General features: G+C 34.4%; 3 protein-coding genes across 3 annotated transcripts; 2 read left to right on the top strand and 1 right to left on the bottom strand.

Annotated features, from left to right (window-relative positions):
- Window positions 1-423: 423 nt before the first annotated feature.
- Window positions 424-2,532, top strand: LOC133874725 (aspartic proteinase nepenthesin-1-like). The gene is made up of 2 exons (XM_062312602.1): window positions 424-1,025; window positions 1,709-2,532. Exons 1-2 carry the CDS (start codon window positions 485-487, stop codon window positions 2,512-2,514), a joined length of 1,347 nt encoding a protein of 448 aa, XP_062168586.1. The 5' UTR covers window positions 424-484; the 3' UTR covers window positions 2,515-2,532.
- A 2,926-nt stretch (window positions 2,533-5,458) lies between these two features.
- On the top strand, window positions 5,459-15,461 carry LOC133874592 (uncharacterized). Its single transcript, XM_062312448.1, has 16 exons — window positions 5,459-5,645; window positions 5,783-5,923; window positions 6,816-6,907; window positions 7,323-7,419; window positions 7,656-7,699; window positions 8,182-8,270; window positions 8,947-9,038; window positions 9,130-9,276; window positions 11,281-11,428; window positions 11,588-11,664; window positions 12,717-12,788; window positions 14,112-14,159; window positions 14,248-14,375; window positions 14,475-14,637; window positions 14,761-14,971; window positions 15,182-15,461. The coding sequence occupies exons 1-16, from the start codon at window positions 5,535-5,537 to the stop codon at window positions 15,229-15,231; spliced, it is 1,710 nt and encodes a 569-aa protein (XP_062168432.1). The 5' UTR covers window positions 5,459-5,534; the 3' UTR covers window positions 15,232-15,461.
- A 2,032-nt stretch (window positions 15,462-17,493) lies between these two features.
- LOC133876311 (homeobox-leucine zipper protein ROC2-like) lies at window positions 17,494-22,993 on the bottom strand. Its single transcript, XM_062314587.1, has 9 exons — window positions 22,845-22,993; window positions 22,619-22,689; window positions 21,171-21,733; window positions 20,812-20,916; window positions 19,705-19,905; window positions 19,437-19,608; window positions 18,775-19,049; window positions 17,936-18,031; window positions 17,494-17,847 (listed from the first exon to the last, which is right to left on the bottom strand). Exons 1-9 carry the CDS (start codon window positions 22,991-22,993, stop codon window positions 17,494-17,496), a joined length of 1,986 nt encoding a protein of 661 aa, XP_062170571.1.
- Between the last annotated feature and the right edge of the window lie 3,631 nt (window positions 22,994-26,624).

Here is a 26,624-nt window from a genome sequence, read left to right as displayed (position 1 = left end):
GTTTTTGAAGTTAGGGTCCTTTTTTTTTTTTTTTTTTTTTTTTTTTTTTTTTTTTTTAATGGATGATTTGGCGATTAATGATATGCTATTGATATTAGGTGTTGATATGAACGCTAGCGTGTCGATTAAGACATACGTAATATATAACAAATTATTCATTTTGACGAAAAAGTGATAGAGAGACCTATTTAAAATATGAGCAAAACTTAAGAACTATATTCTTAAACTTAGAAAGTAATTCAATGACTCTAAATTCAAATCTGAAAAAAACTTATGGGCTAAATATATATTTTTTTTCTTATATATATTAGGATGCTAAATTAAAGTCGCAACTCATTTTTTAGAAGAATTTTATTAAGCAATTTAAGTATGTGATTATGGCCATTCTGTGTAATAATTAACTTGCAATTAGAAAAAAAGAATATAAGTAATGGAGGTGCTAATCCTTTAGCTATAGCAGGCTCAACCCCACCTAGCTCCCAAAATGGCCCCATTTCAAAATTCTCTCTTTCTCTGCCTCATGGCAGCTGCAGTCTCTTTAGCCTACTTCACTCCTTCAGAATCCGCTGCAGGATTTAGCCTAAAGCTCATCCCCAGGTTCTCCCCAGAATCTCCTCTGTACCCTGGAAACCTTAGCCAATCTGAAAGAAATCAAAAAATGGTCGAAATCTCCCAAGCAAGGGCTAACTATCTAGTTTTTTCCCAAAATGCCGCCATGGACGACCCCGAAAGCATCCATCTCCCGGTGCATGAAGCCAGCACCTTCTACTCTGCTGAACTTTCTCTTGGAACCCCACAAATCTCTCAATATTTACTCATCGATGCTGGCAGTGGCCTCATCTGGACACAGTGCCTGCCTTGCATAAATTGCTTCAATCAAATACTTCCCCTGTACAACTCTACCGCTTCTTCAACGTACCAGAAGATCCCATGCACTGACCCTCGTTGTCGTAAGCGGCTTTGTAAATGTGTCGATGGAAATTGTGTGTACAGCCAACGGTATGGCGGCGGAGCTGTAACCAAAGGTATACTTAAATCACTATTTTTCGAAAAGTTCTTAATTTTATATATATATATATAAAAATAAATTTAATAATTTAACTAATATTTTAATGCTTTTAGTTACTTGTATGTTCAAACTTCCTCTTAATAAATGGGGTTAAGGGATTCTTACATGTAATTTATTTTCTCAAATTATGTGAATTTGGACTGTTTATTGAATCGAACGACGTAAAAAATGCTACATATTAAAAATGTGACATGTTACCAATAAGAATTGGGTAAAAAAACCTTTGCACCACCTTTTTAATAGGTAGCATTTTCAAACCATTCGATGCAAGAAACGGCACGAATTCATATAATTTAAGAATCTAAAATTTCTTTAAAATTGTAATGAATCGTGATTCATTTATTTGAAATGTGAGATAAATGACGAATACAAAGTTCAAACTTAAAACCTTGAATGCGTTACCTTATTAAATTATCACTAATTCTAAAAAATAATGCTATATGTCCCATCTTTGATCCAAATTTTATCCGGATGAGAAGGTTTTTCCTTCACAATGATCGAGTGAGAGGGAAGAAAAAAGTGTAAAAGAAAAACCTTTCTATCCGAGTGAAATCGGATGAAAATGTTGTACATAACATTACTCTATTTCAAAATCTTAAACTTATAAAAAATTTAATCAATTAACTAATATTTTAACAGGTATACTCTCTACGGAAACCTTCATGTTTGCATATAATAAGGATAGTGTCCTGCCTGTCCCAAACATGATGTTTGGCTGCTCCAACGACAATCTAGATTTCACGTTTCGTGGGCGCAAAATTTCTGGGATTTTGGGCATGAACACAGCCCCAGAGTCTTTAGTAAGCCAACTGAAAAGCACAATCCAAGGCCGTTTTTCATACTGCTTGGTCTATGGCTACCGTGAAATGGAGGCTACGAGTATCCTGAGGTTTGGTGAGGACACCGTTTCGATGAGAAGAGACTATAAAACGACACCAATTATGTACAGGGATTTGACAACCTATTACTACTTGAATTTGCTAGACATTAGTGTTGGCGACCACCGCATCGGTTTCCCGCCCCGGACCTTTGATCTTAAACCGAACGGAAACGGCGGTTGCATCATCGACACCGGAGCAATAGCCACGTTCATCGACCGCGGCCCGTACGAGAGAGTGATGAGGGAATTTGATGAGCATTTTACATCTTTTGGGCTTGAGAGAGTGCACAAAGAGGGAGGGTTGGAATATTGTTACAAGTCGAATCCCAAGTTCCGGCCATATTTGTCGATGACATTCCATTTTCAAGGAGCCGACTTCAAGGTGGAGCCAACGTATATGTATTTTCACTACGAGGCAAAGGGGTATTTCTGCGTGGCGTTGATGCCGTTTACAGGTAAAACTTTGTTGGGGGCATGGCAGCAACAAGATATGCGTGTTGTTTATGATCTCAATTTGGGTGTTGTCCGGTTTGCTCCCGAGAATTGTGCAAGTGACAAGTTTTGATTCTCTTCTCTTTTTATTTCTGCCCTTGCTCATGTTTATGCTGAATTTCTTCGAGTAATTAATTAAAGAAATTGGAACTTGGCGTATTAATGGATAGTCATTTTGTTCGACTAGAAAGGAGATATCCCATTTCCATATTAATTTACCCTATAATTGTCATTCATTTATGGCTTTCAAGGAATTATTAACTATGATAGTTGAAGGGAAAATGAAAGGTTAAAAATATAAATTAAGACACATCCAGTTACCGTATCACCTGCCACATTAATTTTGTTAGACAGAAAGTGATACATGATATTAAACATACCAAAATTCTTTAATATGCCTTGTACGAGACCCTCCCCGCTCTAACCCTAGCTTCGCTTTCTTCCATCCCACTCCCAAATTGGCCATCGACCTCGACCTTGATAAAGGTTTCTCTAGATTGAGTGACGGATTCTACCGATCTAATCTATTAAATTGATATGTATTTAAAATGTATGTGATTCTTATATTCATTCTTCTTAATTTTTATGTACATTTTTAATAAGTATGTGATTCTCAAATGTATTTGAAAATTATATGATTTTAGACACATGTGAGTTTAATAGACTTGGTTCAAGAAAATTCCTCCGACTCAATTTGAAAAAAAAACTTTGTCCATGCACTCAACTTGGCCAAGGCACTCTTGGTCGCCGCACGAATCGCTACCACGTCCATCCACAAGGTTGTTGCCGCCGCCAGGGTTGCCACTTAGGGCCGCGTGAAGGAGGTATGCTTCGCTAGGAAGAAAGTCAGAGAGGCCTTGTACTGCCTCACTTTTTTTCTTGTTGCTAAAGAAAGATTCAAGAAATCCCTTTGCTTATCCAATACGGCGTTGCAAGAACTCAAATTTGAACTCACCTGATTGGATAAGTGATATTTCATAATCACCTGCCAGAATACGTTGCAAATTTTTAAATTTTAAAGTTTTGATTGCAAGACTGCTTATACCTCGAAAGGTGTAAAAGAAGTTTTTCTTATATTATATATAATATATTATAAGTATATGTTATATTATAATAAATTAGCCATATGATTTGGAATGAGAATCCCATCTCTCAAAATTCAATGGATGTGGAGATAGGTCGTAGGGACTATGAGAAAACAAAGGGTTCATCCTTGTAGTGTCCTGGGATATTCTTTTAGAGTAATATTATGCATACAATTCTTTTATAATTTCTCATATGTGTTAGCACATGATTGGAATAAAAAAATGTACGCGTTTAACACTTTCTAACACCTTTTAATCACATGTTGACACGTGGAAAAACAAATGGTATATTCAGCATTTTTTTTCAATAAAAATATTGTATACAGTGACGGAATTAAGGGGGCCTGATGGGGGGACATCGTCCCGCCCAGCCCCCACCTCTTTTGAATATTTTGTAATTGTTTTGCATTTTAAATTGTTTGTTAATATTTTTATTTTAAAAAAATAAAACAAAAGGGGGGAACGAAAATGTTTTAACAAACAAAATCACCATGTCTTAAGCATTATTCTTTGAACTGTCACTTCTTCAAAATTTTGTTCCCACTAGTAGACATGCTATTGGGTTTGTCCCCACAAAATATGAGATTTTAAAAAAAAAACCAAAAAAATTCAATTTTAGGTTATATTTGTTAATGTATTTGAGTATAAACGAAATACAGAAAACAAGAATACAGTGTATTAATGGCAAACATAGTCCTAGTATGTCAGATTCAAGCAAAGAAGTTGACCCAATTCATCAAATGCTATTAGAAATGAATAATAAAGTATTATTATTCGTTACACTCATTTTATATTAGTTGATATGACGTGTTTTAAGTAACTTTTTATATTAATCATTAATTTATTTTTTTTAAAACACATCATATTAACAAGGGATAATTGTACCGTTGGTCCCTGTGGTATGCCATAATTATTTTTTACTCTCTATGGTTTAAAAAGTTCATGGGAGGTCCCTGTGCTATGCAATAATTACGTTTTACTCCCTGGGTTGATTTTTCATCCACCATTTTGACGGAATCTGTTAGCTCTACACGTCAACGCCGGCGACACGTGTCCATCTTAATAAAAAAAATTATTAAAAAATAAATAAAAATACTTATTTTTTTTAAAAAAGAAAAAGAAAAAGAAAAAACGTGAAGCAAAGGGTGGCATAGGTGGCCCGCGGGCCACCCCTGGTTCTTAAAGGGGTGGCCAAGCCACCCCTTGCTGGTTTTTTTTTTGGAGTTTTAATTTTTTTTTAAAAAATAAGTATATTTATTTATTTTTTAATAAATTTATATTTTTTATTAAAATGGACACGTGTCGCCATCTTATTGGCGACACGTGGCGCTGATGTGGCATTTGGCGGAATCTGTTAAAAAATTTAATAGAATTTGACGCTAGGGATCGATTTGTAATTATTGCATAGTACAGGGACCTCCCATGAACTTTTTAAACTATAGGGAGTGAAAAATAATTATGGCATACCACAGAGACTAACGGTGCAATTATCCCTTAACAAGAACAAATATAAATAAATATAATAAATAAGTGTACAAGCTTAACATTAAAAAATAGAGCTATTTTCTTTTCGTGAAGGAATTTAAGAGCTTGTTGTGATTGCATTAAAAAGTACTTTTTAGTACATAAAAAATTGTGCCCAAAAACAAGTTAATTAGTTTGGTAAAAGACTCAAAAATATTTTTTTGACTTTTTGCTATAAGAAAGGCCATTTTTAAGTTGTCTCCAAAATTCTTTTTGATTTTAAAAGCTCTATGCATGTAAGAAACTTCAAAAATAATATTTACAAAATGTTTTTTTTTTTTTTGGGGGGGGTTTTTTCTATTGCGAAAACGCTGCGTACTGAGGAGATCTAACGGCGTCGTTTCATTGACAAAACGCGCTCGCTCCCGTTAATTTACAGTTGGATCTCTCTTATAAAAGTTGCAACCACTCGCTCTTTCCTCTCTCTCTGTTTGATTTCCATCGACGAAAACACGATAAACACTTCCAAATTCGTCTCCGGAAAATGGAAAACCGAGACAGAGACTGGGATTTCCATCTCCGAACCCTATCCAGTAGCACGCGAGACTTCACTGTAGCCAACGACCCTTCCTCTGACCCCGCTCTTCTCCATTCCGTATCTCTCTCTCTCTCTTGAATCTTCAATTTTCTATTTGGTTCCCGAGAAAAAAAGGAAGGAAAATGAACATTTTCAGAAATATCGCTCTCTCCATCTTTTTCTGTACAGTAATGCGTTTGCTTTTGTTTGGTTAGGTGAAGAAGCTTTATGAATTGTGTAAAGCTGAGAACTCTGAGGATTTGGTGGCAAGGTTTTATCCGCAGATCAACAAGCTCTTTCAGCGGGCGGTGGCTTCGCTTGCTCAGTCTCGAACCTCCAATGGCCTTCTCTTGCTGGTTCGGCTTCATTTCTCGGAATTTTCCCTAATGTTTTCGTTGTTTTGAGATCGTAATTTGTTCAAAGTAGCTGTAGATTTGTGGTGTTAGTCTTAACTATCAATGCTTAGCTTGATAGCCAAATTAGCAGTGGTTAGTGTGGTTTAAATGATATCTATTTGCCTTAGGGCCTAATAATATGAAAAGCGATATTGATGCTTGGAGTTGGCATTTCAAGTTGGATTGTGGCTAATTTATAAATTTATAATTTTATTTTTTTTTATTTTTTTTTGTTTCGGATATCATTATATGTTTGATGACGCACTGTTGTGTTAAAGAAAGGAGTATGGCTGGGAAGGGTTGAGTTAAAGAAAACCAAATTTTGTAATACTGTTATTCTCTGTTTTGCCAAAGAGGAATACAAGGCTTATATAGGAGACTTAACCGACTACTCAAACCCTAGTGTTCACGTATTACATGAGAGTTATTAACCCTAATTACCCAAATTCTAGTGTTCATGTATTACACGTGAGTTATTAACGCTGACATAGTAATAATTTATTTTTTTTAAAAAAAAGACTACCTTGCTTCCCATGATGGTAGCTGCTTCAATGCTTGTTTGAAAAGAATTTTTCTTTCTTTTTTTTTTTTTTTTTTTTTTTTTTTTTTTTTGTGCGTGTATGCGCTTGTGACTAAAAATTTGGCTTATGTAAAAGTTCAAGCTTGAGTTGAACTGCAGTTACTGGTCAGATACAATACATTATTCTCTTTTCATAATATTATTGACTGGATTTGTCTCCTTGAGTTTGTAATATCTATTTTATTCTTTTGATGATATTATCAACAAGATCACATGCATGCCCGCGTTTTTTAGTATTATATTGCTCATATTTTGTAGTCATTTGTCTAACAGGCTATTCTGCAATTTTTCCTTGATTTTGGAGAGATGGTTCTGCATGATGCTGATCCAAGTCTGAGGGCATTTTTCCGTTCATGCTTGAGCCGGTAATGAGATATTTATCTCATGTTGATTAATTATATGGTTAGATTTTGAGTATCAAAAGTAAAATGTGTTTTGAACTCACTTTCCTTTTACGGTGTTTATTTTATTATTCCCCTCTTGGCCAAGTGATCTTTATTTAACTACTTAGACATGAACAAATAAAATATTTCTTAAACTTATCCTAGTCCTTAACCACCATGAGAGGATGGTTAAAGAATAACATGAAGGAAATGGGACATTGGCCCCTTTTGTTATGTTGATCCTACATATTTTTGATAAAAACATCATTTTATTCTGTCTTTCTTCAGGAATTTGTTTATCTTTTTTCTGCTTATGCTAATATGAAATTTTCTTCAGATAACATCTAATTAACATTCTATGATCAGCACACACCGATTTGTTCTAATCTGGTTGCAGTGAGTTTTCAGATCCTGTTGTTGCAGAAGCAACCCTTGATTTTCTGAACATGAACAAGAAAAAACTTCTAACTTCTTTCCCTACCTTACTGCCTCAGGTAGGCTCTTAGGTATTTGCATATATTGATACAAAGTATGTGTCTAATCTCTCTTTGCACTATTCTATGTATGGCTCACCTTTCCGTTTCCCTAGTAAGTCTTTCCTTTGATAAATTGATTGGTGATAACTAATTTAAAATACGGAAGAGGGTAACTGGATGGTTTGATTTTTTTTTTTTTATTTATTTTTATTTTATATATATATTGCCATCTAATCTTGATAATCTTTTTGCAGTTCTTTCCATTGTTACTAAAGCTGATTGCATGGAATGGAGAAAGGTAGGTCCATTTGAGCTCTGTTTTAATTAATGTTATTGGTGACATGTCAGTCACAAAAACATTTATTTGTTAGGGAGTTGATTTTTATTGGTTAAACTGTAATTTATGTTTAAAGTTAGCTATGCTTACTTCTTCATAGATTCGTATCTATAGACTGCTTTTCATCGTTCAACTGTGGCCTTCTATCTGGAAGTATGTCTTGGTTCGTACTTCATATACACATCACTAGTACATTTAATTTAGCACAGGATGCCCTTCGAATTATATAGAAGTTGCTTTTGTACGATTCACATATCTTTGTAGCTGCGATTATTGGTATTACTTTCAAATACTTTACATGAGGTCTTTGTGTGTCAGTTTTACTATGATGCCAGAATTGGGATTTTTGATGGGATTGATGCTGGGACCTAATTACATTGAGAATCAAAAAATTCTTTGAAGTAGAAAAGAATGACATGAAGTTACCTGTTCTGCACTTGCAGATTAGAAAAGTCCTTTTTGAAGGTTTTCCCTGGATTGATGTCACCTGGGTCATTTCTTCCGTTATTTCCATCCTTAGTGGACTTTCCAAGTGAGTTTGTGTATTTGGCTTATATATGACTATGTTTTATTCTTTCCATGTTGACATTATTATTATTATTATTATTATTTTATTTTTGTTTTCTCTCTTTTGGATAAGTAGGAACAAACAAACCACATAAATACAAGTTGTTACTAACCTGTGTGAAGGCATATCGATGTTTCTTTGAATATGGATTGTTCTGCACACCAGAGAGAAATAGGCATGACTCATGCCACTTTCTTTAGGTTTTTTCATCTCGTGTAGTTGGAGCATATCAAGCTTGAGTAGAATGTAGAGCTGGATTCCTTTATGATTGATCTAAAAGAATTAGAAAGCTGCTTTTAACTCGAGAAAAAAATAAAATTGTATGAGATTTTAATCTATCATTCATTTTTTTTCTCATTTAATTTGCAATTAATAAAGATTAATGCTACTAACCACATTTTTATACTATAATTATCCCACAATGTGGTTTTGGCAGTCTCAACTAACCCTTGGATCAGTCCTTGCTAAAAAAAAGAAAAATCTAAGGTTTCTAGAATTACTCATTAATAAAGTGCTTAGGAGAAGTTAGTGACCCCCAAAATTTGGCATTAGTTAGTTTGGAGTAAATATCTATGTTGTGTTAAATTCTTTTTACACAAATTATGTCCTTTTTGACATTTTTTGTATTCACCTGTATTAGTTTTGGTAGTCGCATTGGAAAAGGTAGAAAGGAGCTCGGGATCACTAATTGGAAGTAGCATAGCTTCAATCCAGAAGAGTGCGGCTCCTGAGGTTGTTTTTTTGGGAGTTTAAGAAACTACATGAGTCTATCCAAGACTTTGTATGAAGTGCAATTAACAGTATTGAATTTATGTGGAAGCAGATGCTACTTGCACTCATGGATGAAGCTTATACTGGTTCAACCATAGGAGATGGAGGGGGTGACTCTGAGTCTGATGATAGCAACACAATGGACGCCGCTGATCCTTTGTTCCTTGAGCTTTTAAAGGATGAAAATGATGGCCTTGCCGTATGTCCCCTTCTCATGCCTCAAGTTGCATTTTGCCTATTCTAAGTATCTTACAAGATAAATACATATGATGAAGGACCTAATGAAACTATTGTCTATTAGTGCAAAAGTATTGTAGCTAATGACTAAAGGAGTATTTCCCTACCTTTTCTTGTTTATTTCTTTCCCTCTACCCCCTTGAAAAAATATATTTGCATTTTTTGTGCGTCTTTACTTTTTCTTCTTGTAGCTATTTTCACAATTAATTTTGCCCAATGAACTTGTCAGTGCTTTTTTTTAGTTGAAGTTAGTTATGTCTTTGGTTTTGCTGGTCGTATACTAGTTATCTCCAATTTAATAATTTCCTAGTGAATTTCTATTTAATCATAATACTTATCAAACTAATAAAAAATCGCTTTGCATTATAACAAAGAGGAAGTAAATTTAATTGTGAATGGGTTTATTGAACACTTATGGCTTTCTTTCAGGTAAGAATATATTTTGGTTTTTAAGCCTATACCAATTTTTTATTTTTTATTTTTTGCGATGTCATGGATGTTTTAAAAACAATATATTTTTATTAATTTCTAACTCGAATCATATGATTGTTATTTGACAATATGTTATTGCTAGGGAGATTGATATCTTCGGAAGTCTTCTAACATGTTGAGACATCACTCAACCCAAAAGTTTAAGACTATGAGTTTAGACCTAATTATGCTATATTAACCATTCACGCGTATGACATCTTTTCAATGTGACTTAACTTTTTATACTCACTTGTGTATGCTCAAAAATCTCCCCTTCACATACAAGTCTATGACCACGTTGCTACACTCCCTCCCGAATGGAAACTTCATCAATCTTATAGACCATCTCTAGAATCACTTGTGTGGGTTTTGTGGGCTTTATTTGTGTCATGCACCTTTGTCTTTACTCTAACTGTAAAAAAGGACTCACCATCCCCGTTCAAACTGTGAAATGGACTACTATCATCCACTATACTGCTACACTCCCCCTTAAATGGAAGCCTTATCAATCTTATGGCTATCTCTAGGATCATTTGTGTGGGCTATGTGATCTTTATCTGTGTCATGCACCTTTGTCCCTGCTCCAATTGTGAAAGGGACCTACCATCCATGCATGCGCGTCGTCCTCACTCCAATTGTGAAAAGGACCAGTATCCACCATACTGCATACTACCATTAACTCTAATACCACTTGTTCGGCAAATTGGCACCTTGAGAAATTTTTTAATCACTCCGATTCTACTTGTTAGAGAGATTGATACCTTGAGAAGTTTTCTAGTTAACTCCTTCAAAGGCGGCCTTTTTTATGTGGTCGGTGAGTTTTGGAAAGATCCTCACCTTGGAAAATCTCAGGAAGCGCCACGTTATCCTGATCAATAGATGTTGCATGTGTAAGAAGACTGAGTAGTCTATGGACCATCTTCTTCTCCATTGCGATGTGACTTCTGCTTTATGGAATACTCTTTTCAATCGCTTTGGGATGTCCTGAGTTATGCCTCGACGTGTTTTCAATCTGCTTGCTTGTTGGTGGTCCTCGGGTAGGTCGATGAGTGCTATGGTATGGAAAATGGCGCCTACTTACCTCTTTTGGTGCTTATGGAAGGAAAGAAATAATTAGAGAAGACCTCAGAGGAGATTTTATCCTCCTTTTACCACACTTTGTATCTTTGGTTTTCGGCTTACGTGTCCCCTCTTTCGTTTAGTTCTAATGATTTTCTAATTCGTTTCTCTAATTAGGCTTCTCCTTTTGTATACTCGCAGTTTACTAAGGGCTGCCTTACGCTTTTTATGAGATTGACTTATTAATTATAAAAAAAAACATATTGACACACCACTCAAAGCAAAAGTTTAAGCCTATGGGTTTGGGCCAAACCGTGCTATATTAAACACTTGCACACATAACATCTTTGCAACGTGGGACTCAACTTTCTACACTCATGTGTATACTAGATGCTTGAAATTAATTCTTAACTTTGTGATTGATATTGTATTTCAGGAACGCCACTGGACTTCTCCTGGGATGGCCACAGCATTACAGGCTGCAATTAATACCCCTCAGTCTGATAGGCTAAAACAAATTCTTAAAATGGCACCTCGGATTCTTGATGTGTACTTTTCCATAGGACTACGTGGTGTCAATAATTGTATGTTGATACAATTTTAAATTTTCTTTTAACATCGGTATCCTTTTTTTTTAGTTGTATAGAAACATCATAATTTGCAAAAGTCATTTATTGAAGCCTCTTGACCTTTTCCCTGTAAGTTGCTGACAGTGATGAGATTTGTGTGTGTTTGCTTTTCAGCTTTAATCTGTGCACTGATACCCCTGCTAATGACAAAAAATGCTACAATATTTCCAGACAAAAGTTTCTCTTATGAGGTATGTATGTAGTTCAATATAGTTGAGTTTATTTCCTTTGACGTGCATTTTTGTCATTGCCATGTAGGTTTGATTCGCAAATTTACAATAAGGTATAGAAGAACTAGATGTCAGGGGAACAGGGGCCTTGTATGGGATCCATAACTAAGCTTGTAACTTGTATAGGATGGCCTGCCTCACCAATCCAATAAAGAAAATGCCATTCAGCTGGCTTACTTCTTAAATAAATAAAGTTTATTTTGGTAAGTTTATAGAGAAAGTTGGCTGGTAAAGTTAATTTAGGTAAGCTGGCATACAAAGTAGACTGAATAGGCTTTCTTGCTTTGAATTTATGTACATCTTCTTTTCAATTTGCAGTATTAAAAGAAATGGTCTTTGGACCAAATGAAATCTCCTTCAATAAAATTATGGGTGGAGTGTCAGGTCACAGCAGCAGTCCTATATGGATGCATGAGTTGTGTTGGCCTGTTAAAACAATGCAATAGTGTGGTAAATACAAATAAAAATTTACAAAAAGCCATCAAATAGATTAAATATTGCTTATAGTAATTCTGGTGATTAGATCATATTGAACTCTAGCTGCTTACCAGTATCCTTCTCCTTCATGGATTTGTATTTCCCCTTATTTATTTTCTCAAAAGTTCTCTTGAGAAGTGTCAATAATTTGTTTCTTCTCATGTTATCTGTTCTTTTATTCTTTGTTTCTCTGTGTCCCAAATACAGGAAAAAATGATTTCATAGTAGAAAAGTATTGTCATTAGCCTTAGGACTGAGAAAATGCATTTACAGTTAGGCCTCAAGTAACGAAACTATTAATGCATATCCAATAACATGAATAAGTATTGTATTCTAGTGATGTTTCATATGTTTTTTAGTCAATTGTGCATGAAATATGATTATGTGTTTTTATAATCTTGGTTATCCTTTATTGCTTAGATATTTCCATGACAAATTACAACTGATACAAGATTTTTTGAGAAAGTGGGAGTATATATGTCAGAGGAGTTGTTTATGTTTGTTCTTATAAAAAAAAAAGTTGTTTATGATTGTAGATTCGCAAAAGGCTGTTAGAGTTCATGCTTGCTGCATTTCAGCGCTCTCCAGATTTTATCGCACTTTTGAAGGTATTTTCATGAAAACACATTACTTCTATGGTTGATATTGCACCAATTGTCTTTCGACTGCCTGTTGATGATCCACCTACTAAGAAATATTGCAAGGTAGTGTCATGAGGAATTTTAAATAAAAAATTGAACAGCTTGGTGCAAAAGTGTGTTACTAGCACCAATGTGGAAAAGTATCCTCAATAAATATATATATTTTATATATAAGTAATCAAAATTCATTAAAAACCAAAGGGCGACATAAGAAGTATACAAGAGAAACATTTAACCAGAAAAAAGATAAAAGATAAAAATAGAAAAAAAAAAAAAATTCATGAAAAAATATTTAGTGTCCTCAATATTGAGAACATACAGTTCGACATTCAAGGAAAGTGTTTTAATTTAAATATTTTAGTTGTAAAAAACATTCCTTATGCACTTCTCTCCTATGTATGGAATTATCTTTTTAACTATTTTCAGTGTCTAACCTAACAGATCTTTTGCACATAAATATATTTTTGGCATTTTTGTTGTTGTTATTTGCCTTTGTAAAGGCTTTTGGTGGTCATATTCTTCTGTATAAGCTCAACCTCAATTTTTCAGAAGAGTTTTCGACTCTTGGGTGGGTGAGCTGGGATTTCTCCAACTTAAACTTGCAAAGAACCACCATGACCTTGTGATGAAGTTATTCTTAATCATCTTGCTTTGTTGTTATCTTGATAAAATTTACTTTCTCAAGGTCTCGAAACAATTTGAAGGCAGTTTTAAGTGGTGGGTCTTCTTTTTGATGCTAACGTTGCAAGTAATGCTTGGTCAGCTGGTCACAACTTATTGATACTGCCAACATGGTGTAGTTGTAATGTTATCTATCTCATGCTAATGTGGCACAGTTTTTCCTTTCTTTCTTTGTTTCTTTGTTTTTTTTTTTTTTATTGTAAGCTTTGTTAAAATTTTAATTAAATGATTGAATTCACAATTTCCTATCAATTTAAGCTTTTGAGATAATTGGTAATTTAACATAGTACCAAAGCCGAAATCTTGAATTTGAACCTTTACTCCACATCCTATTCTCTGTTTTAGTTGTGTTGGGTCTCATTTGTTGAGAGAGAGTTTGAGCTCACACGCGAAGAAGAGTGTTAAAATATTTTAAATGATTAAATTAGCTCCTTATCAGCTTAAGCTATTGGGATAACTATTGGGATAACTAGTGATTTGATAAGCTTTTCTTCTCTTGACATGTCCTGAAGCCACATTCTGAAGGGTTCTTGTAAAATAGAAACCTAAAGCCATAATGATATTTGATCTTTCTACTTTTCAATAAATAGTTGGTTAATTTCTTTGCAGAAGCCTATAATGGACAGGCTCGGGGAAGCTTATGACAGCCCTGCAAAGGTCAGTTGATGGCCTCTCAGTGATCAAGGCAGAAAGGTGATATTATTTTGTTTTGACGGATTATTTCCCTGTTTGTTTTCTTTTGTAGACAGAGTTGGCATTACAATTGTGCTGGGCCATTGGGGAGCATGGTGGTGGCGGCGGATCACACAAAGATGCAGCTCGTGAGCTTTTTGAGAGTTTAGAGCTACTATTGTATGAAAACCTTTCGTCTAGGTATAAATTAGGATAGCCTTGCTCTATACTTTTGTAGTAATTTGTTTTTTCTATGTTGACTACATGTTACTGACTCTATCTCCTTGTTCCCTTCGGAAGTCGTCTAGGTCTAAGGCAAGAGTCAGCCCTGAGCACTGATAGTGAAACCTTCAGCAGAAAGTCGTCACAGTCGAGGCTTCTATGTTTTGTTGTAACAGCTATTGCAAAGCTTGCTACACATCACCGTGAATTACTGCCAAGGGCACGCGTATCGTTGGGCAAGGTCTGTTTATCAGTGTTGGCCATAATCTGTAACAATATTCTCAGCAAAACTTGTGTGGATTTAATGCTGCTAAAGTTCTTTATCAACTAACGTACTCATGTTAACTTGGATATGCATGTCAAGGTAGCACGATCTCGAATCTCAGATGCGAGGGTTTGGAGGCGGGCTCGTGATTATTTGGGTCTAATGAGTGAACCTGCAATTTGTTTGTCTGTTTTGGGTCCTTCACGACCTTCTTGTGGACAAACGCAGAATCCTGGCATAGTAAACTGGAGCGAAGGCCGCACCAAGATGATTGCACATATTCCATTTTACATCCTTGGTGAACATGAAGGTCAGGAATATTGCATATAAGACTTGCAAGAAAAATGTTATATTTTTTTTTTACTATAATCTGTTAATGCTTTAGTCATAAAATCCAGTCTTTACGCCATTTCAGATGGGCTAATCCATAGTGCCATTCCTTAAGTAATTGGAATGAATTTTTGTATGAGTTATTTTTTGCAAAATTGCTACTTATTCCTACATGTTTTCTTTGTTGCAGGTCCACCCTTCCATGATTTTTCATTTTCAGATATCCTTCCAAGAAGATGAATGAATCTTCTCTTGCAGGAACAAGTTGTCTGGATCTGGAAAAAATGCACATTTCATTTCAGTTATAGTTTATGAAGTGATTTTTTTTTTTTTTCTTTCTTTTTGTTTGTGTAATATCACCAGGGAGTACTCCTTGTTTGTACCATATCATCTTATAGTAAGATCAATGAATAAACATGTGCTCTTTCACTTCCTGTGAGGAAAAAAAAAATGAAAAATAAGTTCCTTCCTGATTCCTCTTACACCTGTATGATTTGCTCTTTCCAATATTTCCATGCCTCGCACTTAATTTATAATATTAATAGAACTGATTTTAAAATTGGAAAAAAAAAAAGAAAAAAGAAAAAAGAAAAAGATCTAGGATAAAATACATTTACTCAATTACTCCCCTTGTCTTTTGATTTAGTTCTATTTATATCCATTTGTCTAATTTTTTTTCAAGTCCACAATAAGAAACTTTCGTTCTGATTCGTTGCTCAATTATTAAATAAAAAAGGGAATTCTAAGCTTGGATTTTATCTTTCTTACTTCCCATCTGTGATAGAATATCCTTGCAAGCAAATTCTGGTAAACAGCCCGGCCCAGTCAGTGGTTGCTTTCATTCTTCCACATCGCTGGCTCTAGAATGCTACTTGTTCAATCGACAATTTTACATTAAAAAATAATAATAATAAAAGAGTAAAAAGGGTTAAAAGAAAGAACATGAGAGAATTTTGTGGAGAATATTAAAAAAAAAAAAAATGAAAAATTCAAACTAATAGTTATTAGATGCTAACCATATGAGTGGATTTTACACCTTAATTTGCCAACAAGCATAACGGCAGCATCATATATTCTAATCTACTCTTTTTCTTTTTCTTTTTTTCCTTTTTTTTTTTTTAGTATATTTTAGTAGTTGTAGTATGATTTCATCAATGCTATAAAAAGCAGTAATAATAACAATAATAATAGTAATAATTGATACTAATATTAATATTAATTCTGTTTGATTATATATATAAAACTAATTAAGTTCATGCAAGATCCACTTGCTATTAACATGAGTAGCTTTTAGCTCCACTACCATGTCAATAGTAGCACAGCACACATGCAGCCTGATACAAATTACAAAGATACAACAACAAAGTTCAGGTACTAAATTAAGTATCCTTTATTTAATTAATTACTGTGAGCTCTTAATTAATATATTTCTCCCACTTTCATGGCGACCAAGATGCACATCATGAGCTAGTCCGTTTTCTCTACTTCCAGAGTTTATTTTTAACTGCATGCAGGAACAACAATCACAACAATGTCAACAGGGTTGTTAGGATCACACTGCAATAGTACTGGTCTAATTAAGATTGCTAAATATGCATCCGTGAAGAAAATTCACTGTGGGACGTCATGTGTCCCTTCATTCTTAATTTCTTTTTCTTTTCTTGATTTTCAAGTATTATATATCCTGCAGGCTAGGCTTAATTGGAGAAAGAATGATATATATATATATATATTAATTGATCGAGAATTAATATATGATAAACTTTTGTTGGCATTTAAACATACTCAACTTAATTATTTCATCCTCAATGAATTTTCTAGCAACGATTAGCAGTACATATTTTCTTTTGGCAAGCTATGCATAATAATTAAAGTGTCCAAGAATTGAACAAAATAAAGCAATAACATCAAATCTAAACCGTGAAAAAAAAATAGGAAGAGGAAATTTCTCTACAAAACCCTAGCAATACAAGTTAAAGCTAGGCAACCTAAACCCTAGACCTCAATTAAAGAAGCATTGCAAAATTCCATATTATAGAGAAAAACGTTATTTTGCATTACACGCTCAATCCATTCCTAGATCAATCTTAATTAAAGAGGAAAAAAAATAAAATTTCACCGATAGATTAAGCATATATGACACATCAGCTGAGTATTCTGGAAGAATGTAAAATAACATTTCTTTATACTATATTAGGAATAATAATACTATTTAGTAAATTGCTATACAACTGTACGTCATACAACTAAGATGACGTGGCAGTCAAAATCAAATTTTAAATCAGAAAGACCTTTGTAAATAAAAGAAAAATCAATGGCTAATTTTCACTGTCTGCATGTCATCCTAGTTGTATTAATTGCAGTCGTATATATAGTAATATACTAAATAACATTTATCTTATATTAGAATCCATGAGGGAATATTAATCCAATATATAAATGGTATAGGTTGACTGATCAGGTACTTACCATATTTGTAGCCAACACCACCTTAATATATTACTAGTTTTTTGGTGGATTATTATTTGATGTCACAGCCATCCGAATGGAGATGACAGTTTCCATGATGATGTGGCGCATGGTGTCTAACGATTCAGGAGGAATAAAATCTTCAGATGAAGCACCATCAACTATGTGGAATGAAACTGTAACAAGACTTCCACTGCTTTCCTTTCCTTCCGGCCATGTCGGCGGCCTGTCGGGGAGGATAGCAAACCCTGAGGGCAAGATTGCCACAGTGTCTGGGTTCCCGCCATTCAAGACAATGGACAAGGCGTACGCATCCATTGGGGCATAAATCACGTAAGAGCCTGTTGAGTCGGTGTAACTCTCCTGTAGATATAGCACTGGCGAAGCCTGCAAATATCATGCATGCATATACATGAAGATGATTATGATGATGAAGAGGGTGATTAACCAAAAGGGGTAGCTGCGCGCAACTTACAATCACTTCCATTATAGAAACGCGGTTTCTTGGATCCTCGCCATTAACGACGTATGCGAGTTCTCGGATGGCGTGTCCATATGAAAGGATATCCCACTTTGATTTGCAATATTGATCACAAATAAATTGGAAGCAAGATCAATATTAAGTGTGAAAAATGGGTATTTACCAAAGTTACGCTTAGTAAATTTTTTGTATATCATATCAATAGTTAGGTAATGTAAGCTTTGGTAATTCACGTACATTTTTATTTTAGAAGTAAAAATTTATTAAAGAAACTCAACCCTTAACAAGAACAAAAAGATTCATAAGCAACTCCTCTAAACAAGACAGCCTAAAAGTCAACTATTAAGCAACTAATGGGAGGATCATGGGGACCCCATAAAGGAGTTAACCTTGAATTAATCTAATCCAAAACATATATAATCTGTAAAACAAAACAATGCACCCAAAATCCTGGCCTACTTCTCTTCTGAAACAATCTAGCATTTCTCTCTTGCAATAATGTGATTGTGTACTGTCAAATTAACGTAGTACTGTTAAAAGTATAAAACACATTAAAATCACTACGTACTTATGCATTTAACTATCATTCATCTGAAGAATTATGTGATTTTTTTTGCTTATTTAATAGGTATATGTGTACTAACATATATTGTTTAACTTTTACTGCTTGTATATGAATTTGGAACTTTTACTGCTTGTATATGAATTTGGACCTACGTATACATGTAGAACATTCACATTTAACAGAACACACACACAGACACATATATATATAGACCCCAAAAATCAGAAGGGTAGACCCTATATATATATATGCATGAAACAGAACATACCTTGTTTCGAAAATTCTCATGACGAAGGAAATTGAAGACAAGCTTTGGCGAGGCTGGAAGCCAGACCGAAGTAGCAAAAGCTACTGAGGGACCAGGAGGCTTCCCTGGATCATCCACGGTACTGTATTTAGTCATGATCCTGATATCCTCAGCCCCTGGTAAAGGAAATTGCATCCATATGTTTTCTGTAGAAGCACTGATTTCAACACAAAAGGTTCTCGTCATTCTCTCAGACAGCTTCAGCAGACTTGTTCTCCCAGCTTGTGGTATTAGTACTGTTTAATATATATAAGAAAATCACTTAATTAGTTAATTAGCTTAAATTTAGATATGATAAATGTTATTTAGTAGACTACTAAACGACTGTCATACAACTGAGATGACGTGAAGTGAAAATCAGTCATTATTTTTTTTACAAAACTTGTTAATCTAAAAGCTGATTTTCACTGCTATATATGTCATCCTAGCACGTTACTTCAATGCCCAAAATGCCCATTATACCTCATATGCGGATAGTAGATAATAACCGCATCCGTATCTGCATTTCACCCCTAATTATATCGGTATAATAGTCTACTAAATAACATTACCCTAATTTAGATATTAGATATATGGTGCTTCATTAATTAAATACTGCATGGAACAAAGTGGTGTATTTTTACCGCCAGAATCTGTCGGGGTGCTTCTAGCCATTAGAGTTGCAAAGCGTTCAAATTGTCTAGCTAGAGTGTTAACCCAACGCTTTGCACTAAATGCAAAACCAGAGATGACAAGCGGCTGAAAGATATTGTGCACCAATCGATTGTCCACTTCCACATGCTCAACCCATATAATCTAATTAGAGGTTGTAGATCGATCAAAATCTCATAAATTAATAGATTGAGTGTTAATTACTCAACAAAGCTAGATTTATATCAGAAATTGCCTCACCTTGGAGCATCCATTTGGCATTTCTTGGATTAGACAGCCTGATGGTCTTCTTCGAAATTTTATTGATGGATAAGGGAATAAATTTTCCAAAGATACGTCAACGACTCCCCAAGTCCCTGGGGATAGCAGTTTACAGTATCTTGCAAAGTAACTCTCTCGAACTGGAACAAGTGGTGAAGGGACATGAAATTCCGCTGTCATCTGGGTGAAAAATCATACAGAGATCAATTTCTTCAAAACCATGAATGTGTTAAAACACGAAGAAAACCATGAACGTGTTAAAACACCATTTACCTAAAAAAATTTAAGCGGATAGAAATAAGTTAATTTAATTATTTAATTTATATTATAACAATCCTTTATGTGTGAATTCAAACTCTAATTTGCTTTAGTATCATGTTAAATTACCATTTGTCTTAAAAGTTGAAGTTGATACGAAGAGGTGAAGTTTGTCGTTTAACTTATATTCTAACAAAATGAACAAGATTTTAGTGTGAAAAATTACTCAGTAGTACTATGTGAACAAAACTAGAGGGGTTTGAGAACGCATGTCAATAAATGTTAGTATATATTGCCTCAATAAATCTAGCTTAACTCTCATGCATCTAGCAAAACGACATACAATGTTCTTCAGCACCAAATTAGTGAAAATTTTAGTTCCACCAAATGAATGTTGGAGGGTCACTAGCTATAATCTAAACAGGAAACAGATATTTGCCTATGATGCATGTGACTGATATTGCTGATGCTTAATTCCTTGTTGGAATATATGTTTCATTTATTAATGTAAAGTTTATTCGAACCTCAAGAATGCTCAACTCTAATAGGAAAATCGGCATGAAATTGTTTAAGTTTTTACATTTTCTCTTTTCCATAGTGTGAGATCGAGCTTGTGAATTATCAGATAAAACGATTACATATTGCACTAGCTAATACTGCTATGTCAATCTGCTTAGAGACTTTCTATTGCAGTGATCACAACCCATGCATTGATCTCTATTTAGTTGTGATCAAACTCTCTTGAAGTAGTAACTTTACATAAGCATGCATATGAATCACATATTCATAAAATTCAGACACTTAGAATGGCAAGAATATTTATGTTACCACTTGCAGAGTTCCATCCAATTTCCCTTCCACTCCTGGTGATGATAAAACTCCAAGTATTATCGCTTTTGAAACGATATTGGAAAACACCAATGACCACTGCTTCTGATTATCAAACAAAAGGGAAAGAATTAATATGTATGCAAGCTTCATCAAACTTACTATGTTGATCACTATAATTAAAATAAAAGTAATGCTATTTAGTAGACTGTTATATATACGACTGCAATATAACTGGGATGATGTGACAATAAAAAACGAAAATCAAATTTATTTTTACTACTATGCCATTCTAATTGTATAGCCGTCTACAAATAGCATTAGTATTTCTTTTATGAGAAAGGAAAAGAAAAACCTACCAAATCCATAAGCAATTCAACAAGGTTGACTGGGTTTATTCTAACATGACTAGTTTCACGTGAAGCTTCAGTATGTAGAGGATCTGGTCCAAGCTCCTGAGGCAACGGCTTGTATTCACTTTCAAGCTCGGATTCAGAATTGCTGTCCAAGCTTGCAAGACATTGAGAGTTTCCCACCTCAACCATTTTCATTATCTCCATCAATGTGGCATCAACATGCCTGAATTCCCGCATGTATTCAACATCATTTAGAATCTCAGTTTTCCCGTCTTCTTGGAGCCGCCATAAGGGTTCTCCCCCGAGGGCCATTTTTGTCAACTCTTCCATGGCTGCAACAGCAAGCTCAGTGATTTTCATCTTGTTTACCTCAGCTGATACTGAAACTGCCATGAAAAGGTCACTTGCTCGTCGAATGTTGCTCCCGACATATGAGTTTGACCCACAGTCTGAGTGGTTATTGCCAGGTGAATGTGGAGGAGAGCGAGGAGTAAGTGGAGGGGAGCCAGCATCTTTATTGTTTTCTGAATTGCTATTAATCTGGAATTGGGGCAATTTTTTTTTTTTTTTGAAAAAAAGTAGGAAGATATATAGTTACTAGTTAGAGACATATATACATCAACAATTCCACAATCTGCAACAAAATCCAAACCTCTCTTCCCAGAAGAAAATATATATATATATATTAATGGTGATTTAAGATGATCATTTTATAAAAGGTGCAACAGTCTCATGACAAGTCAAATGGAACCAGAAGTAGAAATCCCACCTCGATCTAACAAGACCTAAAATTGATTCTATAACAGGAGCAATTATTTTGTCTAGTATGATTAAACATCTTGACTTAGAGTGCGTTTGGCACTATGAATTCATAAACTAGAATGGGATTTTAACAAAATCGCGGAAAATATATCTTTAAAAGTACGTTTTTAAAAAATTGTATTGAAAAACATAGAAAAATTTGCATTTTTAAATTGTAGCCAAACGGATGCATTTTTTAAAATGAATGATTTTAAATGGTAAACTACAATTTTAAAGGCAAAATTGTAAATTTACCAAATGCTTAACTACGTTTTTAAAAGTCACAGTTTAAAATCGCACATTTTGAATTTGGAAATCCACACAAAACCTTATACTTCCAGGTTTTAGGGTTTCATTATTTTACCACAGTTTCATGGGAATTCTGCTGTAGATTATTTATTCTTTTTCTTTTTCAATGAATAAGCAAAAATTTGTTAGAACAATGGAAAAAAAAAAAAAATACAAGAAACAGCTGACTGGCCACCAGCACTAGCTATTAGCTAGGGGACCAGATCGATGACTGCTTATGAGACTGAAATGTAGATTATTTCATGAGACTGAAATTTTTGAAAATCAAGGTTTTGGTTTTAGGGCTCTCTTAAGGACTGCTTAAGGTAGTTATATATAAGCCCCATTTACCTTAGAATTCACGTCAGGCTCAAACCCTAATTGTCTTTCAACCTCCATCTTCTCACTTGCAAGTGGAGAATCTTCCCCAACACTGTACAAACCAAAACCCTAAAACCTTTAGAATCAAAATGATATACATTAATTAAGATGATATATCCACAAGTACATTAAAAAAAAGAAAAAAAAATTAAATTAAATTAAACAAATGCATGTTCTCCTTCTCCATAAACTTCAAAAGAGACCTACTTCATAGCTTCGAGTTCACGATCAATCCCAGCGATACTATCATCATTCATATCAGCGATGTTGTTTGTCTTATACTCCGTTTCGCCCATGGAGTCATTGTCCTCGATCTTCTGAATATGATCATCATCGGACGGTCCAACCCCACCCATCTTCCGCTGTAAACATACACATGCATCTACATTTATCATTTCTTATTCTACCTCGAAAATAAATCAACAGAAACCACTTGAAGTGAAGAAGATGATAACATGATCAACAAGAAAGGGTTAATCATAAAAAAGTCTAAAAAAATTGAAAAAAAAAATAAAAAATCATGCGAGATTCTCTACATACAGATGCTAACTATCAATGTAACCGATCTCTCTCTCTCTCTCTCTCTCTCTCTCTCTCTCTCTCTCTCTGTGTGTGTGTCTCTGTGTCTGTGTGTGTCTCTCGTGGATAACTAGGAGTGTTTGGCAATTGGTGGAACATAGAGTCATGGCTTGGAGTCTGCACTTGTTGGGCTGAGTGAACTGCCAGGTGAAAGGCACCTGAGGAGGCTTACGTGGCTGTTTGCTTCTCTGTCATTGGCAGTTTTTTTTAACATAGGGCTGTGGTCGCTTTTGCTTGTTTCGTGAGAGTGCGGGCTTCAACTTAAAGATGACTGCGGGAAAGCCATATTCTGACCAGCCGAAGCATGGAATATCTGTCAGACCTAATTTAAATGACACCAAACATATATATTTGGGATATAGTCATCGTAAATTTACATGAATTTTGAGTGTCGAAGAAATAATTGCCGTCACCCATAAGATTTTGTGCCAATTGGGGCAGGAAACAAAAAAAATAATTGAAAGTTTCTATAGTACTTAACCAATTGATTATTACTTCAATTAATCTATGGTTTAATTAATTCTTGATAGAGGAGACTATATATCCAAAAAGTAGTAACTAATTAAGAAGAGTTTGAAAAAAAAAAAAAAAAAAGAAGAAGAGAGGTTTACAATAAATATAGGTTAGATGGGGATGAATATATATGGATCAAGATTGGACCTTTGAGGGCATTAATTTGGAATGCAACAAAATTCAAAGGAAATAATATTGGTCATTGTATAAATTGTTCAGATTTGACAAGAATCTAGCTGTCTTGTTAATTAAATTAAGAATTCTTGTCTCAGATTATTCTGAGCAAATTAACCATAATAAATAAATAAATAAAAAGACTAGCTACCAAAGGATCTGATCACTTACGTACACTTAATAGAGTAACTGAACATCTCCATTAATTAGTTTAATTAACAGTCAAGATTCAATGATGAAAAAACATTCGCAGTCCAATGAAGGTTAAAACATTCAAGCCTCCGTCTCGAATTAAGAATTTACTTGCACTTAAAAGTGCGTTTAGAGTTGCGATTTTATAAATAATAAGTGTGATTTTAAACCAAATCACAAAACGCTATTTAGAATTGCGTTTTTAAAAATTGCGATTTGAAAATACAAAAAATCTGTTGTTTCAAATCGCATGTAAGATTGTTTTTTTTTTAAAACGCAAAATTTTAAAGGCTAGTTTGTGATTTTAAAGGCTAAACTGCAATTTTGCCAAACGCTTAACTGAGTTTTTAAAAATCATTTTTTTTTAGTCGCACATTTTTAAATTGTTATTTCAAATCTCACTTTTTAAAATCGTAGACCCAAACGAACCCTTAAAACTAGCGATCCATAGAAGAGCAGTTGATATATAACCCTTCCCTTTTGTTGTATTTTCCTAGATATATATCCATCGTCCATAATTTATATCAACTTATCCATCGTCCATAAATTATGGACGATGGATAAGTGGATAACAAATATATATATATATATATATATAAATTATGGACGATTTTTCCAAAATCATCTGGAATTGTGGACGGTTTGACCCAAACCATCCATAACCCGGATTGACGACACTTTGTTCTGGACGGTTTGAAACCATCTTGACCATTTTCAGGCGATTTTTTCCAATTTCTAGACGATTTGAATCCGTCGAGAATTCTTAATTTTTTTGTAGTGATATGTGTGTGTGTAAATAAGTGGAACCTAGCTCTCCCATCCAAAAGTTACTATCAGTTAGATAGAACCTTTCAGTTACTATCAATAGCCTTAATATATATATATATATAAAATAAAAATAAAAACATATCTTTGTTCACAGCCTCAATATTAGCTTCAATTAACCCAAAAAAGGAAACATATATAGTCCTCATGGATTAGTTTCCCTCTTCTCTCTAGTTGGAAGTATCATTGAGGTCCCTAATATTCAAAAAATTGAATAACATTTAAAAAATGATCACAAACAAATTGAGCATATATACATCTACAAGACGAAGTCATGACCTTCTCCTACCCTAATTGTTAAATCATCACTTACATATCCCGAAAGCTTAAGAATATAATTATTCTTAAGACTTCAATATTCTTTTCAAGTGTGGTCTCAAACTTTCCCTTAATAAGTAAGACTTAACACGTAAAATATTTAATTAAAATGATAAATAAATTGATATATAGAAACAATCACTACAAAAAAAAAAAATAAAAATTGGATGGTTTAAAACTGTCCAGAAATGCAGAAAAACCGTCTGGAATCAATTTCATACAGTTTTTTCTGAACGGTTTAAAACCGTCTAGGATATAATGTCGCTAAATGAATTTTTGGACGGTTTGGGCAAAACCGTTCAAAATTCCAAACGGTTTGGCCCAAACCGGCCAGAACTGCTTCTGGCCGGTTTTGCCCAAAACCGTCCAGACTTATTTTTTTTTTTTCCTGTTTCGATTTATTTCCTTTTGTTTTATATATTAATATCATTAATTAATATCCAGAATTTTTCTCGTTGCTTTTTTTCTTTTCTTTTTTTCTTTTTTTTTTTTCTCCCTCACCGGAAACTTCTTCAAGGGCCGGCGAAATCTTCCCCTTCCTCCCCCCATGAAATCCAACCCAAAATTAAAATCCGACTCCTAGCGAGACCTCATCCCTTCATCTTTGTCACCGACAAAAAGGACCAAAAATCACCAACTCCGGCGACCAACAAAAAGGACAAAAAATCACCGTAAAAAAGGACCAGAAATCACTAAAAAGAGGCCTCCTCCGTGGCCGGATCTCCTCCCTCTCTCGATATCGATCTCTACTTCTTCGAGTCGCCCGATCTCCCCGGGTGGTGGCGATGAGTCATGCGGCCAAGCAGGTGGGGGTGAGTGGTCGATCGTCCTATGGAAAAAAAAAAAAAAAAAAAAAAAAAAAAGATAGTGAGAAGGATCAGAGAGACGAGAGAGAGAAGAGAGTTTTAGGGGAAGAAGAAGAACAAGAGAGAGAGAGAGAGAGAGAGAGAGAGAGAGAGAGAGAGAGAGAGAGAGAGAGAGAGAGAGAGAGAGAGAGAGAGAGAGAGAGAGATGGTTTTAATTATTATAGAGATCGATGTTTCTGATTTTGGCTGGAAAATAAATTGGAGGGATGTGGTGAAATAAGGGGGCATCACGCGGATTGATGACATGGCGTGGGAAAATAAATTTCCAAACGGTTTGGTAAAAACCGTTCATAAAATTCCAGGCGGTTTTAACTAGACCGTCTAGAAATAACATTTACAGACGGTTTTGAAAAAAGCCGTCTATAAATTTATAGACGATTTTATAAAAACTGTCTGGAAATGAAAATTTTCAGACGGTTTAGTGAAAACCGTCTGGAATTTTATGGACGGTTTAATCAAACTGTCCATAATAAATTTTTTCCAAACGGTTTCAAAAAAACCATCTGCAAATTTTGAAAAT

This window comes from Alnus glutinosa, chromosome 8, assembly GCF_958979055.1.
Source record: "Alnus glutinosa chromosome 8, dhAlnGlut1.1, whole genome shotgun sequence".
In the NCBI taxonomy this organism is placed as follows: Eukaryota; Viridiplantae; Streptophyta; class Magnoliopsida; order Fagales; family Betulaceae; genus Alnus; species Alnus glutinosa.
Note: the sequence above shows the minus strand (reverse complement) of the source record. Positions and strands in the feature narration are given on the sequence as shown.

Bases quoted from the DNA above. Each gene is read 5' to 3' on its own strand.
- LOC133874725 (XM_062312602.1), top strand. From the start codon at position 485: ATGGCCCCATTTCAAAATTCTCTCTTTCTCTGCCTCATGGCAGCTGCA. The intron at 1,026-1,708 runs GTATACTTAAAT...ATATTTTAACAG, and splicing joins CGGCGGAGCTGTAACCAAAG to GTATACTCTCTACGGAAACC.
- LOC133874592 (XM_062312448.1), top strand. From the start codon at position 5,535: ATGGAAAACCGAGACAGAGACTGGGATTTCCATCTCCGAACCCTATCC. The intron at 5,646-5,782 runs GTATCTCTCTCT...TTGTTTGGTTAG, and splicing joins ACCCCGCTCTTCTCCATTCC to GTGAAGAAGCTTTATGAATT. The intron at 7,420-7,655 runs GTAGGCTCTTAG...ATCTTTTTGCAG, and splicing joins TCCCTACCTTACTGCCTCAG to TTCTTTCCATTGTTACTAAA.
- LOC133876311 (XM_062314587.1), bottom strand. From the start codon at position 22,993: ATGGGTGGGGTTGGACCGTCCGATGATGATCATATTCAGAAGATCGAG. The intron at 19,050-19,436 runs GTAAAAATACAC...TATATTAAACAG, and splicing joins CACCCCGACAGATTCTGGCG to TACTAATACCACAAGCTGGG. The intron at 18,032-18,774 runs GTATGTTCTGTT...TGCAAATCAAAG, and splicing joins ATGAGAATTTTCGAAACAAG to TGGGATATCCTTTCATATGG.